This window comes from Pecten maximus, chromosome 4, assembly GCF_902652985.1.
Source record: "Pecten maximus chromosome 4, xPecMax1.1, whole genome shotgun sequence".
In the NCBI taxonomy this organism is placed as follows: Eukaryota; Metazoa; Mollusca; class Bivalvia; order Pectinida; family Pectinidae; genus Pecten; species Pecten maximus.
In genome coordinates, this window is record NC_047018.1 from 38,114,173 (window position 1) to 38,131,861 (window position 17,689).

At 37.3% G+C, this 17,689-nt stretch overlaps 1 protein-coding gene across 6 annotated transcripts in view; it reads left to right on the plus strand.

Annotated features, from left to right (window-relative positions):
* The window catches only part of LOC117326023 (putative ferric-chelate reductase 1 homolog), a 39,632-nt gene that overhangs the window by 17,557 nt on the left and 4,386 nt on the right, over positions 1–17,689 (plus strand). For all 6 annotated transcript variants that reach the window (XM_033882599.1, XM_033882602.1, XM_033882597.1 and 3 more), the window contains exons 2-14: positions 3,316–3,560; positions 4,532–4,710; positions 6,821–6,915; positions 10,188–10,293; positions 10,665–10,877; positions 11,683–11,784; positions 12,788–12,935; positions 13,263–13,385; positions 15,188–15,303; positions 15,623–15,778; positions 16,317–16,416; positions 16,781–16,927; positions 17,496–17,566. In XM_033882599.1, coding sequence (XP_033738490.1) covers positions 3,332–3,560; positions 4,532–4,710; positions 6,821–6,915; positions 10,188–10,293; positions 10,665–10,877; positions 11,683–11,784; positions 12,788–12,935; positions 13,263–13,385; positions 15,188–15,303; positions 15,623–15,778; positions 16,317–16,416; positions 16,781–16,927; positions 17,496–17,566 — 1,785 coding nt within the window. In that variant the 5' untranslated portion in view covers positions 3,316–3,331. The remainder of the gene's footprint in view (positions 1–3,315; positions 3,561–4,531; positions 4,711–6,820; positions 6,916–10,187; positions 10,294–10,664; positions 10,878–11,682; positions 11,785–12,787; positions 12,936–13,262; positions 13,386–15,187; positions 15,304–15,622; positions 15,779–16,316; positions 16,417–16,780; positions 16,928–17,495; positions 17,567–17,689) is intronic.

Consider the following 17,689-nt stretch of genomic DNA (forward strand, 5'->3'; position numbering starts at 1 on the left):
ATATAAAAACAGACAGTTTATAATATGAGCAATCTGAGGACCATATTGTATACTGTACAGTAGTTGTATATTGGGGTGATGATGCTGAGGGACTACTGGCCACTCCTGTACTGCCAAGAGAGTGGTGATGCATATTGTGAGGTACCCTATCTAGGTACTGATGCTGAGAGATCTAGAGCTGACTCACGGCTCTAGATATAACTCTGAGATCATATTTACACCTCACTCAGATAAACACACAATTTGGCAGGTTTCTTCTTCTACTTCTACTCACAAAGCTGACTGTACATCATACCTGGAACAAGATTATCAGGTAACTCCCTCACTGTCTAGTAGGACCATATAGTTTGGGTACAGTCCTTTACCTGTTTCCCAAACCAGGTTTGGTATTAATTATATGTACCCATCTTTCTCCCTGTGTTAATTCACTGCTGTCTGATAATATACAAGACACATCTGTCTGATATTTCAATCCCTACCCAGTTTTCTTATATTAGACAAAATGTTGGAGATTATCCATAAAAGACAGCGTCTTGCACAAATATTGCAATCTTAAGATTTCTTAGATGAATAACATGTCATTCAAGCCTTTGTATTGATAGACTTTTATGTTCAGGTTTACCGGTATGCATGTACAGTTTAAATTTGATGATGTAACACGAGTACAACATTTGACATCATAACTTGGTGTGTATACGTAGGAATGTATGAATGAATATACAGTTTTTTGTGTTGATAAGACGATAGATATACTTTACACTGGGTATTCAGATTTCTTTATGCTGTGAAATAACACCTATTATACGGGGTATCTTAATGTTCTGTTTATGGGTGCTGTGTTACACAATGCCATTCTGCTATGGTGTTACTTACAGGAAATAGATGGTGGGCTATATATTCAAGTTGCCCTACATTCGTGGTCCTTCTGTCTGTCGGCCGTCTGGCAATCCATTAACAATCATTGTTATTGCTATTTCTTGAAAAGTGTACATGTGGAGGGATATTTTTCAAACTTCATGTGAAGGTTTCCCTTGTTCCTTAGTTGTGTCAATTCTATTTAGATGTTTGATCAGAAAAACAAAATGGCTGACAGGTGGCCATCTTTGATTTTGAGAATTGAAGTTATTTGCTATTTCTTGAAAAGTACTGGAGAGAAACTTCTCAAACTTTACATGCAGGTTCCCCTTGGTCCATAGATGTGCCTATTCAATTTTGAGTCTGATTGGGAAAACAAAATCGCTGACAGGTGGCGATCTTTGATTGTGAGAATGGAAAACTGTTATTGCTATTTCTTGAAAAGCGCTGGAGGAATATATCAAATTTGAATCTGATCAGGAAAACAAAATGGCCAACAGACAGTCCTCTTGGATGTTGACTGTTTGTTATCTCTATTTCTCAGAAAATTTTCTGAGATTCCATTGAAGGTTTTTCTTGTTATTCAATTATAAAGAGGAAAAGAGGAAAGAAAGGAAAAATAATTTTTTAGGGTAGTAAAACCAGGAATCAACCTTGTCAAAAGGCTATAATTGTATAAAACATATCCTTCCATAGAATATCAGGTACATCACCCATATTTCAACTGGAGAAAAGTTCAAAATGACAATATAAATAGACAAAATCAACAATGAATTTAAATTTTGATACTTTTGTATTTTGTTATTGCTTGAAATTCAACAAAATGTAAATGTAACAACATTTACGAATTCAGTCTACTAAACTCGGTCAGGGAGCACATACATACATGTATACATGTATGCATACATTTTTGACGTCATGGATTGTGGGAAAGTCCCTTGTTACTATATTTGGGTACAAACTCGAGTTGTTGGATTGTTATATATCACCCTGTAGTGCAGATTTGGGGTTGATATGATATTTGAGCAAATTTAAGTGATACTGTTTAGAATTGGCCAATCAGGAAAGGGGAAAAAATCACTATCATATGATAATGTATTATTATATTGGTTTGATTTTCCTGGTGGGATTCAGAACGTATGTACTCCTAATTATCTTAATGCCTCTATATGTAGATTTATAAGGTAGAATGCCATCGAAGCAATTAAAAAACACTATCTAGTCTGAGCAAGAGGACATGTTTTGTAAATAGATCTAACTCAGTGGGTTCTTCCAAAAAGAGGGGCTGAGATAGCTCAGTCTTAGAGTACCGACCAAGTAACTTCAGGTGAAGATCCGAGGTTTGTGGTTTGATGCTCTGTACCTTGTCAGGTTGTGTTTTTTTCGAAGCCGTCTGTGCAGTCGCGTTTGTGTCCTTTGCCTTGGGCAAGGCACTTTACCCTAATTGCTCTGGATGGCATACAATGTGCATCCCGTATGTTAATTTGTTAAGTCTATTGGTAGTCGCCTAAAACTACAAGGAGACCTGGCTTCAAAATGACCCTGGTTGTTCACCGGCCGATAAACCCAGCAAACAAACAAACAAACTAAAATGATACATTAACGTATGTTAGAGAAATTATAACACAAGAAAAATATTGAAAATATCAGTGAGTTGTTGATAAACTTCGTATCATGTGCTGATGATTGAATTTATAAATGTGTGGATCTACATGCATGGACTTTTGAGTTTCTCATTTGTATATTAAGCTTTGATGGAGAATATTAATGACCTCTGTGACCCCGAACGACCCAAGCATATCATGGAAATAATTCTTATAGCAATGAAGTATGACCCCAATTCAGTGAAAGGTCAAAGTAGACATCAATCTGCCTCGCTAACCAATTAACTGTGTTTTGAAATGTGTGGCTTTATAGATCATGACTATCGGTAGTAACTGTCATGGATATCTGTTTAACTGGCTATCTGTGATATGGTTTCCAGTAGATGGTTGATGCAGAGTCTACACAAAACTTATTCTTATCAGTGACAGTTTGGTGTTGAATGAATTTACTATGGATTGTATCCATCAGTTTATTCTGGCAAAGATGATAATTGGAATATAGAGAGAAAAGGTCAAAGACTTCAGCTTGGTCAAAACAAAACTGTCGGTTCACAGGGATGTGAACGGCCTGAGTACACTGTACAAGTATGCCTGATGGCCTACAGTAATATTTCATCCAGTTTTGAAAAATGATAAGTGCACTTTATTTTATAGGGACAGACCATGGCCATACAATATGCATATATAAGTGACAATGTTACTGACCTTTGCTATTTTATTTTACAGGGACAGACCGTCTAGTACGTATGTTGTCTATCACACTGTAACTGACTTTTGTTACTTTATTTTACAGGGACAGACCGTCCAGTACGTGTGTTGTCACAATGTTACTGACTTTTGTTACTTTATTTTACAGGGACAGACTGTCCAGTATGTGTGTAGGGAGAGTAGCCCTTTTAGTCCTGGGCGTGGTGATCGGACACGCCCAAGCAGACACCAGTTCTATATCACGGACTCCAACCATAGGCTGTTGTGACTGTGTAACCCTGATGCCAGACCCCCGCCCAAACATTGAGCCCCAACATATGCCCTCTCCATTCCATATCAAACTCAGCAAGACTGTCTACAACCCAAAGAACAGTCAGGCAGAGGAAATCAACGGTAATTCTTTTTTATGTCTCTGAAAGTCTAGAAAATTGTAATTTTCTTAACCCTTTCACCCCTACTGACCATATTGGACTTCAAATGTTGAATGAATGGCAAAGTCCATTACGTTTCTGAGGGTTGAAAGGATTAAGTTGAAATGTTGTTTTGCTTGCAAGGAAGTGTTAAATGGTGAAAACATTTTTATTGTTTAACTGACTTCCTTCCATGTTGCTGTGTAAGCATGCCCAGAACAAGGACATGCCAATGAAATGCCACCGGACAATGGGAATTTACAGGGATTTCAAGTATAACAGTTCACTTGTGAAAACCTCCACTGTCAAAATGGAAGCGTCTTGTTTGTTAAAATGTAAAATGTTGAAAGTAAGCAACTGTGAAGAGCATTAGTGCTATCATTATTATCCTTCTGTAACTGATTAAACGATTCAGTGATTTTCATTTACTGGTTTGTTACTAGTTTTCATCTGTAATTGATTAAACTATTTCGTGATTTTCATTTACTCGTTTGTTACTAGTTTTCATCTGTAACTGATTAAACTATTTCGTGATTTTCATTTACTGGTTTGTTACTAGTTTTCATCTGTAATTGATTAAACTATTTCGTGATTTTCATTTACTCGTTTGTTACTAGTTTTCATCTGTAACTGATTAAACTATTTAGTGATTTTCATTTACTCGTTTGTTACTAGTTTTCATCTGTAACTAAACTATTTAGTGATTTTCATTTACTCGTTTGTTACTAGTTTTCATCTGTAACTTATTAAACTATTTAGTGATTTTTATTGACTGGTTTGTTACCAGTTTTTGCTTGTTCATTTAGTTGTTTGTTACTAGTTTTCACCTAGTGCAATTCATGAAATATGTCTAGAAGCCAATGTTGTTATGACTTCATGAATGGTGAAAAAATAAATTTCATTCCTTAACTGATTAAACTATTTAGTGATTCTCATTTACTTGTTTGTTACTAGTGAACCTGACGGCGGTGCAGCCCTTGACAGCCTTCACTCGTTTCATGGTGCAGGCCGTGTATGTCAACACAGACGGTACAGTCAAAGACAACACCCCGCTGGGCAGGTTTATAGATCTTGACTACAACAGTACTGATACCGAACTGAGGGGACGAACACAGATTACCTGTGCAGGAGGGGTAAGTGATCTTCATTGGGGTACACAGACTAGGGGGGCTGTGTGTGGTAAATCTGGGGATGAGAGGATGTGTATAGGGAGGGGGGGGGGGAGAAACAACTGTATGGATGTATCAAAGTTTACCTAGGGGACACACCTGTATGGATGGATCAAAGTTTATCTAGGGGACACACCTGTATGGATGTATCAAAGTTTATCTAGGGGACACACCTGTGTGGGTGGATCAAAGTTTATCTAGGGGAGACACCTGTGTGGGTGGATCAAAGTTTATCTAGGGGACACACCTGTATGGATGTATCAAAGTTTATCTAGGGGACACACCTGTGTGGGTGGATCAAAGTTTATCTAGGGGAGACACCTATGTGGGTGGATCAAAGTTTATCTAGGGGAGACACCTGTGTGGGTGGATCAAAGTTTATCTAGGGGAGACACCTGTGTGGGTGGATCAAAGTTTATCTAGGGGAGACACCTGTGTCGGTGGATCAAAGTTTATCTAGGGGAGACACCTGTGTGGGTGGATCAAAGTTTATCTAGGGGAGACACCTGTGTGGGTGGATCAAAGTTTATCTAGGGGACACACCTGTATGGATGTATCAAAGTTTATCTAGGGGAGACACCTGTGTGGGTGGATCAAAGTTTATCTAGGGGAGACACCTGTGTGGGTGGATCAAAGTTTACCTAGGGGAGACACCTGTGTGGATGGATCAAAGTTTATCTAAGGGAGACACCTGTGTGGGTGGATCAAAGTTTATCTAGGGGAGACACCTGTGTGGGTGGATCAAAGTTTATCTAGGGGAGACACCTGTGTGGATGGATCAAAGTTTATCTAGGGGAGACACCTGTATAGATGGATCAAAGTTTATCTAGGGGACACACCTGTATAGATGGATCAAAGTTTATCTAGGGGACACACCTGTATAGATGGATCAAAGTTTACCTAGGGGTATATCTATGTGAGTGTATCTAAGTTAATTTATTGAACACACCTAGGTGAGTAGATTAAGTTTACCTAGGGGATACATCTGGATGGATGGATCAAATTTTTACTTAGGGGACACAACTATGTGGATGGATCAAAGTTAACTTAGGTGTAGATCTGTGTAAGTGTATCATTCAATTAAGTGTACCTGGGGGACACACCTATCTGTGTTGGTCAAAGTTTACCTACGGGCAAACAGAAGTTACATGTGTGGAGTAATCAATGTTTACCTGCGTGTGGATGGATAAGTTTACTGAAGGGACACAAAGATTACCCCTGTGTGGGAGGATTCAGTTCCATAAGGGGACACACCTGTGTTGGTGGTTAAGTTAACCTTGGGGACCCACCTGTGTAGGTGGGTGGGGGCGTCTCACATAACTTGTCTCTGTTCTATCAGAGGTAAAGGTATGGGGACACCTGCCCTATCACATGGGTTTTTAGCTAACTATGTAACAATGATTGCTGTAAGTTGATGTAACTTTTTGGCACTTGCTGTAAAATAAATGATATTCACATATACAACAACACTGTTATGTAAGTAATAAATAAATAAATGATGTAAGTATTGTTGTTATGTAAGTAATAAATAAATAAATGATGTAAGTATTGTTAGAGTAGGAATAAACCTGTATCATAGAGGAAATATTTCCTCACAAATTTAATTACAGTATGTATGTGACTAATAAAACCTAACTGATACCAAGGTAATATGAATAATTTGAACGATTATGTAAAATCCTGAAAATATGGACTTTTATGATGATTTACTGATATGCACATATAGCTTCATGAATAATGATAATGTTTACAACCCTGCTTATAGCACCACACCTAGTTAGTGCATTACTAAACTGTGTAATATATTACACCTACAGTTGGTTTGGTTGTGTCTGGTCGAATTGATTAATTTCACTTGACATTCTGTAGGTGTTGATGCAGAAATAAAGAGTTCACTAACAGGTGCGACTGGAATTTAATCTCTTTACTTCATGTTGAAAGTGAATAAATTAAAAGGATTTTTCCATCAACAAATTTTAAAGAACTTTACATATATGTTATAGTCAGTCCTACTGTCTACTGTAAGCATTAACAGACAAAGAGGTTAACACACTATTTTTGTTTTGCTTTACAGCGTGCTACAAAACAAAGCAATGCCAACCAAGCGAAGAAAAATGTGCGTCTGGTTTGGAAGCCAGACGTGACCATGAGAGGGCCTATTGTGTTTAGGTAATTTTATAAGTGACTGGAAAATGAACATGATCATTGAATTGTAGATAACATCACCTGTGTAATCTTCATGGGCCCTATATAACACAGAGATTTCATTTTCATTTTATTCATAGCATGCAAAATTGAAATCCATCAATTTACAGTCGAATCTATATTAAGCAACCACTCAAGGAAAGTTGAAAAACGGTCTCTTAATGGAGAGTGGTCTCTTAATCGAGTCTGCTATCTTAAATTTAATAAATGTTCATAAGCTTTTTATTCACTTTATAAATTGACAATACTGATTTATAATATATATATGAAAAATGAACCACCACTTTGAATAAAACAAAACAAAATTTTTTTTTTTCATTTCTGACATAAGAGTTACATAAAAGTTTTTTACCTGAAATAGCCACTTAAACTCTCCAACAGCTCATTTTATATCAAATAACCCCTTATACATGTATATGTTAAGTTTTGACCCTTCAGATTTCTTGGATATAGGGTTTTGAAATGTTAAAAATCTAGTAATAGCTTGAAGCACTTCCAATAACACAGTCTTTGTTACAAAGGAATGGATGTAAAAAAGGGAGAGTGAACGAGAAGCATCAGGTGTTTCACTCGTGATCAATTGTGAGGAGTGACATATGAAAATGTCATTCCTAGTAATCACTTTCTAATGTATACAACACAGATGTCCTAATCATAGTTCACAAGTTTGTATTTACCTGCTTGGATAAGATACTGTCAGGTGTGGGTTTTTTTAGCCCACCATCATCAGATGGTGGGCTATTCAAATCGCCCTGCGTCCGTGGTCCGTCGTCCGTCCGTCCCTCCGTCCGTCCCTCCCTCCGTCCGTCCCTCCGTCCGTCCGTAAACAATTCTTGTTATCGCTAATCCTCAGAAAGTACTGAAGGGATCTTTCTCAAATTTCATATGTAGGTTCCCCTTGGTGCCTAGTTATGCATATTGCATTTTGAGACCAATCGGAAAACAACATGGCCGACAGGCAGCCATCTTGGATTTTGACAATTGAAGTTTGTTATCGATATTTCTCAGAAAGTACTGAAGGGATCTTTCTCAAATTTCATATGTAGGTTCCCCTTGGTGCCTAGTTATGCATATTGCATTTTGAGACAAATCGGAAAACAACATGGCCGACAGGCAGCCATCTTGGATTTTGACAATTGAAGATTGTTATCGCTATTTCTCAGAAAATAATGAAGGGATCTTTCTCAAATTTCATATGTAGGTTCCTCTTGGTGCCTAGTTATGCATATTGCATTTTGAGACCAATCTGAAAACAACATGGCTGACAGGCAGCCATCTTGGATTTTGACAATTGAAGTTTGTTATCGCTATTTCTCAGAAAGTACTTAAGGGATCTCTCTCAAATTTCATATTTAGGTTCCACTTGGTGCCTAGTTATGCATATTGCATTTTAAAACCAATCGGAAAACAACATGGCCGACAGGCAGCCATCTTGGATTTTGACAATTGAAGATTGTTATCGGTATTTCTCAGAAAGTACTGAAGGGATCTTTCTCAAATTTCATATGTAGGTTCCCCTTGGTGCCTAGTTATGCATATTGCATTTTGAGACCAATTGGAAAACAACATGGCCGACAGGCAGCCATCTTGGATTTTGACAATTGAAGTTTGTTATCGCTATTTCTCAGAAAGTACTGAAGGGATCTTTCTCAAATTTCATATGTAGGTTCCTCTTGGTGCCTTGTTATGAATATTGGATTTTGAGACCAATCGGAAAACAACATGGCCGACAGGCAGCCATCTTGGATTTTGACAATTGAAGTTTGTTATCGCTATTACTCAGAAAGTGATGAAGGGATCTTTCTCAAATTTCATATGTAGGTTCCTCTTGTTGCCTAGTTATGCATATTGCATTTTGAGACCAATCGGAAAACAACATGGCCGACAGGCAGCCATCTTGGATTTTGACAATTGAAGTTTGTTATCACTATTTCTGAGAAAGTACTGAAGGGATCTTTCTCAAATTTCATAAGTAGGTTCCCCTTGGTCCCTTGTATTGCATTTTTGGACCAGTCTGTCCTGAAAACAACCTGGCAAACAAACAGCCATTATCGTTAAATCTCAAATTTCTTATATAGCTTGGATTCCCTTGTTTGAAAAGTACTGGAGGGATGTCTCAATTTGCACAGAATAGTAAAATGAAGGGAAAAGTAGAGAAAAGATCAATCCGACATGGAACCTATGAAGATCATTCAATGGTGGGCGCCAAGATCCCTCTGGGATCTCTTGTTTATGACTATTCTTTATATTAATTTATTAAGATCTTTAGATTAAGTCTATTTTGGTCCTGTTTATCTACACCTGCAAAATATACCTGTTCTTCTCTTACACTTTAAAAGAAAATTATCATTGAATGTACCTGGTATGTTATTTCCTGAATTTTAAGCGTTTTAAACTTAACAATATTTTTTAGGTATCATAAGATGTATATAATGACATAGATCTGTTGTCCTTTGATCTATAGACACATATTAATCTTGTTTCACGCTTAAACAAGTTCATGTTTTATACCCCGCTGAGTTTCTGTAAAAATCTCTTACAAGAGCAGATTAATGCTGATAACATGCCCCAGCTGTTTGTGTGCTTGGTGTCTTCTTTTGTCTGAGGGACAATTGTGTGTATATCTCTGATCAGATGTCACTCTACCATGGTCTGCAAAACACCTTAAGTTACACCTCACTAGAGAATATAAGATAGGGGAGATAACCCATGCTAGATTTTCATGCTCATAACTGTTAAAGTAAATATTTGTGTAGTTGAATGGCTTTGAAAACAAAAACAAAAAGGTGATAAAAAGGTGCCAGTTGTAAAGATTAAAGTACAGATATTTCAAACTAAAGTCATATCTTTTTAAGGAACATCATTCATGAAAAAAGACATGGATGTTGTATGTGGCATATAGTTTTGAAATGAAACACCAAATGTGATAACACCGGCTTTGAGACTTTAATACCAGCAAGCAATGCATTAACTATCTCTCTGAAAGTTTTGAGATTAATTTTTATCCTTCAAATGTTCAGTTATCAAACAAGTCGCAGAAATTTTGTAGATTTACGTTTGTAAATGCGTTCATTATGTACCAAGATGTTAACTCAGTATTTCAAAAACACAATAAAAGTTAATTTATATAATCTTCACCTGTCGGGTTAAGAGAGGCTACCTGTATATATCCTGGTAGATGTAAATATATCAAAATTGGATTTAGTTTATATACTGTATACTGTTTTCTCCAACAGGGCCACTTTTATTCAAGATGGAAACCGGTTCTGGGTACGAGAGCTGTCTGAGCCAGTCATTGACAAGAATGGTCCTCCAATGGACAAACGACCTACAGATCCAAACGTATGTGTGAATTTGATTATGTGTAGACTGCTATACTTCAAGTGTTCCCCTGTCTTACATATATTCCAATTATAGACCAGTGGGGAAGGGAAGGTTGGGGATAGGGTGATGAACATTTGATTTGGTGTACAGGCTTTTTGAAGTACAAATATAGTAGAAATTTTAGGTGTATATTTTAACTATCATTATAAAGAGGCTAACCATGAAACATTTGATAAATGAAAAAAAAAAAAAAAATGTATCAGAAAAGACAACACTTGCTTAAAGAATAATATTGTGCTACATCATCCTATAACTGTCCATTTTCTGTTACTTGTACTGAGCTAACAATATTCCTGTATGTATGTGTGATATATTTATCATTTTCACAGAGGCTGCCTTTGATTGACCCTATAAACACTCGGGACTGTGGGTCCAAGAAAGGTTGTTACCGGATCCCTGAGGGCTGTTGGGAGCCCTACTGTCAGTACATTGCCACCTGGGTCCACTTAGGAGGTAACCGGTACAGGTTTGAGGTGGGAGGTATTACAGATGGAATCACCGACAGATACGTGTCACTCGCCATCTCTGATGACACCCGATGGGTAAGATACTTGTCACCCTGACAATGTAAAAGAAATATGATTAAATTGCTGTATAAGAATTACCATGTCAGTAAGAAAGTATCGAAATGGAATAGATATGGATATTGGATAGATTGGTGACTCTCTCCTAACAATGTTTCATTGGTTTTTATGTCATCTAATTGGTGACTCTCTCCTAACAATGTTTCATTGGTTTTTATGTCATCTATGACGGATTTATCAGCGAAGTGGCAAATAGGCTTTGTGTTTTTGTTTCTGACAAAGCTAGATAAAAAAAACTCAATCATACATGAAGCATGGGTAGTAGAGCTGACTACACTAAAAATATTCATGGATTTTTGGGGTAAAAATCTCAAATTTCTGGACTTTGGAAAAAAAATCAGCTTTAAGGCTTTTGTGTTTAGCTCTTGCAGGCTGTTTCTAACGAACTATAAAAGCTAGAGCAACCAAACTTGGGTAACAGTTTATTGTGGGATGTATAGCTGAATGCATTACACTATCTACTAGCATTTCTACGATTTTTGTATTTTTTGGACAAAGAAGAAAATCAATGGATTTCATTAGTCTCTTCAAATATATAAATCCTTCAGTACCCGTGTAAAATGCTTATGATATTGACAAAGCGGGACAGGCGACACATGTTATTATGCATAATCTTGTTGTATAGAGCCCATTGGCTCTCATCAGGAGGAAATATTCTATGTTTTCTACTTTTTAGTATCATTGTATCTTTTATCATAATGTAATTCAGGTAGATATTTACCGGTACATTTTTGTATATCGCTCTATATTTGTGTATTTACAGGGTGGAGACTTGGTGATGGAGTGTGTCCACAATGGAGCCACTGGTCTGACACAAGTTTTCCTTGCCAAGAGTGTCGACCACCACACTCACAGGCTTAAAAATGTAAGTACAAAATGTCACAGACTTCAGTAGTCATAGTAACCATTCATCACACTCACAGGCTTAAAAATGTAAGTACAAAATGTCAGACTTCAGTAGTCATAGTAACCATTCATCACACTCACAGGCTTAAAAATGTAAGTACAAAATGTCAGATTTCAGTAGTCATAGTAACCATTCATCACACTCACAGGCTTAAAAATGTAAGTACAAAATGTCAGATTTCAGTAGTCATAGTAACCATTCATCACACTTACAGATAAAAAAATGTATCAGCTATCACATATATTGGCTTCTGTAGGCCAATTAAAAAACTGTGTAATCATTAACCATTCTCACAGACTGAAGATACATATTGGCCATTCACCACACTCACAGATATAAAAATGTAAGTACCACCTGTCACAGATTTTCGTAGTCATAGTATATACCATTTATCACACCTACAGATATAAAAATGTATCAGCTGTCACATATATTGGCTTCTGTAGGCAAATTGCAAAAACCATGTAATTATTCACCACACTCACAGACTCAAAATACATAGTGGCCATTCTCCACACTCACAGACTCAGAATGCATAGTGGCCATTCTCCACACTCACAGACTCAAAATACATAGTGACCATTCTCCACACTCACAGACTCAAAATACATAATGGCCATTCACCACACTCACAGACTCAAGATACATAGTGGCCATTCACCACACTCACAGACTCAAGATACATAGTGGCCATTCTCCACACTCACAGACTCAGAATACATAGTGGCCGTTCTCCACACTCACAGACTCAAAATCTATATCTGTTACAGAGACAGACATGGTTACATGTCATTGTCTTGATGAGATTTCAGTATGTTCAATGTGATGATACGACACATACATGTAGATTTTGATAGATTTGACAGTTGGAATACATACAGCATATGACATACACAGAATATAATATTATTTTTTACTTACAATATAGGTACAAGTTATAACAATGTTGGTTTCATTACAGCCTAAGGCCGGTATAATAGCCGAGGAGGGTCAGTTCCTCAATGGGCGGTTACGGTGTCGGTTTGAGAAGGTGCCCCACCCAGATACCAAGGACTACCCCATGTCGGGTTACAGCCATCTTATAATGTCCAGGGGTGTAGCAGAGTCAGGTAAAAATATCATAATCATATACAAGGGGGACAACCTCTCCATGAGACAAAACAAAAAATGTGGTATGTGTACAGATAACAGTATACAAAAAAATGTACATGTATATTCACAGATTTCTGGTAAGGAGATAAAAATAATAAAGTTTTCAGTTTTGAAGATTTTTGCTACTTTGATGTAAATGAATAAATATTCAAATACATACCAGGAACTGGGAGAAAAAAATGATCTTGAATTACTTCTATATTTCATATAAGATTTGACTTTAATCGTATGAGTTTTCCTAAGGGAGATAACCTAATTATAAACAAATGCTCTGTTTCCTTCAGGTGAAACCGCCCCACACAAGTTTGGTGTTGGAGAGATTCCGTTGTCCTCTCCTGACCAGATAACCCTTTCGTCCACTGCCAATGTTGGTGACTACGCCCGCTACGCACTTGTTAAAGGCCACGGTGAGTTTATAAGAGTTCATCATAGCAGGCATTATTTACCGGTAGCATTTTTAGCCCACCATCATCAGATGGTGGGCTGTTCAAATCGCCCTGCGTCCGTGGTCCGTCGTCCGTCCGTCCCTCCGTCCGTCCGTCCCTCCCTCCGTCCCTCCGTCCGTCCGTCCCTCCGTCCGTAAACAATTCTTGTTATCGCTATTTCTCAGAAAGTGCTGAAGGGATCTTTCTCAAATTTCATATGAAGGTTCCCCTTGGTGCCTAGTTATGCATATTGCGTTTTGAGACCATTCGGAAAACAACATGGCCAACAGGCAGCCATCTTGGATTTTGACAATTAAAGTTTGTTATCACTATTTCTGAGAAAGTACTGAATGGATCTTTCTCAAATTTCATATGTAGGTTCCCCTTGATGCCTAGTTATGCATATTGCGTTTTGAGACCAATCGGAAAACAACATGGCCGACAGGCAGCCATCTTGGATTTTGACAATTGAAGTTTGTTATCACTATTTCTGAGAAAGTACTGAATGGATCTTTCTGAAATTTCATATGTAGGTTTCCCTTGGTGCTTAGTTATGCATATTGCGTTTTGAGACCAATCCGAAAACAACATGGCCGACAGGCATCCATCTTGGATTTTGACAATTGAAGTTTGTTATCACTATTTCTGAGAAAGGATTTAAGGGATCTTTCTCAAATTTCATATGTAAGTTTCCCTTGGTGCCTAGTTATGCATATTGCATTTTGAGACCAATCAGAAAACAACATGGCTGACAGGCAGCCATCTTGGATTTTGACAATTGAAGTTTGTTATCACTATTTCTGAGAAAGTACTTAAGGGATCTTTCTCAAATTTCATATGTAAGTTTCCCTTGGTGCCTAGTTATGCATATTGCGTTTTGAGACCAATCTGAAAACAATATGGCCGACAGGCAGCCATCTTGGATTTTGACAATTGAAGTTTGTTATCACTATTTCTGAGAAAGTATTTAAGGGATCTTTCTCAAATTTCATATGTAAGTTTCCCTTGGTGCCTAGTTATGCATATTGTATTTTGAGAACAATTGGAAAACAATATGGCCGACAGACCGCCATCTTGGATTTTGACAATTGAAGTTTGTTATCTCTATTTCTCAAAGTACTGAATGGATCTTTCTCAAATTTCATAAGTAGGTTCCCCTTGGCCCCTTGTATTGCATTTTTAGACCAGTCTGTCCTGAAAACAACCTGGCAAACAAACAGCCATTATTAATCGTTAAATCTCAAATTTCTTATATAGCTAGGATTCCCTTAATCTTGTTTGAAAAGTACTGGAGGGATGTCTCAATTTGCACAGATTAGTAAAATGAAGGGAAAAGTAGAGAAAAGATCAATCTGACATGGAACCTATGAAGATCATTCAATGGTGGGCGCCAAGATCCCTCTGGGATCTCTTGTCATTTAGGTGATCAGAATGGCCAAACTTCACTTAAGTCTGATATTTTTATGCCCCGTCCCGTCCCGTCCCGATGCAATGTTACCAGCTAATCTCAGGAACTGCCGATGCCATACTCACCAAACTGTGTTTTGGGGTGTCAAGCTGTGTTTTGGGGTGTCAAGCTGAAAAGAATAATCTGTGATCGCTTTGATTTATCAAAACCTTTTGTCCTTTTTTTCCCTTTCGAAGATTCAGCAGACATGGCCAAATAAGATGAAGTGATTCATCAGGAAATCACTGAGTATTATTGTATTACTGATTCTGTAGAACTGCTATTGTTGTTACATGTGTGTTGAGACCTGTTGTTAGGAGTGCTATCATTGTTACAGGTATCCTAATGATTTTGGCATGGGCTTTTTTCGGCACCACTGGCCTGCTTCTCACCAAGTATTACAAACCTATGTGGCCCAACAAGCGGTTCTTTGGCCAGAGATATTGGTTCATTGTAAGTATATATTATTTCTGAAAATAACCATGGTAACCTGCCTTGTAGTAACAATGCCTACTAGTTTACGGGATGATGTAATATGTCATGATCAAGAATTGATACTATGTTTGAGTTTATTGACAGATGAGGCTAGTACTTGTGAAAAGTTTGGCCAGAGGCATGGATTCAGCAAACAAAGGGATAAATCTGTGGAAATAACCTAATAGTATTTGTAAGCAGTCACAGAAGACTAGATTTGGCTTTATTCAAAATTAATGTAAATGTTGTATCTAGTATTCTGGCTCAGAATACTCAGTATAGCCTTGTTGTGTTTCAGGGTCATCTTAACTGTATGGCATGGCTGTTCCTACTAGTCGTCATCGGCATAATTCTCATTTTCGTGGAGGTGGATGGATACAGTAAGACCGACTACCTTCCCTACAAGGCCCATCCTATTCTGGGTATCATCATTTTCATCTGTGTCATCCTCAATGTGAGTTTGTAATTAAAAAAAACTAGCAAATGTATAATTTCTTTTTCGAGTTTGGATGAGAAATTTCCACTGAGGCACTTAAGCAAACCCAGAAAAAATACAGCAGTTTTATTTCATATGATTTATCATAAACTTACTTATTTTCTATTCCGGATATATGGCATAATGAAAAAATGAGACCCTTCCATCTCCAGTATCCATTTGACTGTATTAACAGATGTGATTTTCTAGCCATTTATATGGAACTGATTCCCATTATTGATGGTTTTGCTCAATGGCAGAATTTCAGACAATTTCGTTTGTCATCAAAAGTTGTCACTGTAGGCACGCTACCAGTAAACGCATTTTCCTTCCATGTATTTTTAATCTTTATTGCTAATGTACACAACAAAGTTATGTAGTAAGCATAGCCTCTAAACAATGGCTCCTGGTGTAAAGACCTTTATTTACCCTGATCGAGGAATGAAAGTGTTAGAGAACTGTATTTCCAATGTAGTTTTGGTGGTGCTTAGAATGATTTTTATCTCTCTTGTCACAGCCCATCATCGCCCTGATCCGACCCGAGGATGATCACCGCTGTCGCCCGGTCTTTAACTGGTTCCATTGGGCGTTTGGCACGATAGCCTGGTGTCTAGCAAGTAAGTAGAAATCATACCATGTTAACAGTGTTCCCTACTATTCAAATTAAGTTTTCACCATCATTACCACCTGAGTTTATCTGGTATATTTATGAATACGTTTGTGCATATACTTTTATGATTTCACAGTTGTTAAAATTTTTAGTTGAACAATGTAGGTGTATGATGTCTTAATAAAGCAATAAAACCACATCCCTCTTTAGAATATTTGCAAAATATTTGTATCTAGTTATTATATAATAAATTCTCCTCATAACTTAATTTGGAAAGTTTTGTTAAATTTCTTCGTACAGTACATTCTGTTTGCGAATTTTAAAATGAGAAGATTTGTTTGATAACTAGAGTGCTCTCCCTTTGTTGCCAGTTCCTGCCATGTTCATCGGGATGGACTTTGGGAAGGCGATGGTGCCATGGTGGGCTACCTGGATCCTGTGTATCTACATCCTGTTCCACATTATCGTAGAGATCACCCTCGAGGTTCACCAGTGCTGTACACACAAGAAAAATAAAGGTATAGACAAACGCAGATTGTCTTCCCAGGTGACCCTGGCTATTGTGAGGACTGATGCTTATTGTCATTTCAGGGATAAGATTTCAATATTTTAAACCCTTTCCCGTGTGACCCTGGCTATTGCGAGGACTAAAAATTCAATGAAAAAAAAAATTAAAAAAAATAGCTTTGTAAACATAAAAAATCATTTGGTTGCTATGATGAAATGTCTATATAAACAGGTTTAAGACAAAAAACAACCTTTTTTGCACCTCACAATCATGCATATGAGATGTCCTCCAAGCATTGTGCTGGTAAAATCAGCCTTTTCTTTATATTTACTATACAGATATTTACTTGCCATATCCAGTATTCATTTGTGTTTGATTACCCAGGTACTATGGTGATAAGTATTGGCAGGTAGATAATTATGGCTGTGCATTACATCTGTGTACCCCGTTACATGTATATGAGTCTAGATGACAGTGTTGTATATAATATATAAAATTACTTCACGATGTGTGTTTGTTTATATACTTTGTTTATTGATGTTTTGGAATGAAGACACTATGTTATTACTTGTTTACAGAACGAAGGAAGAAATATGATTTCCAGAAGAGAGACAACCCTAAAGCCCACATCCCAGAGCCTGAACCAGTTGTAAGTAATTGACAGTTGTACAGAGAAATTGGTCAGTCGTCAGAGCCTCTATTACTTAAAGTTACATATCCTAATTTCAAATCCTGGTCAGGCTTTTACTATGTACAATGTATACTTAATTAT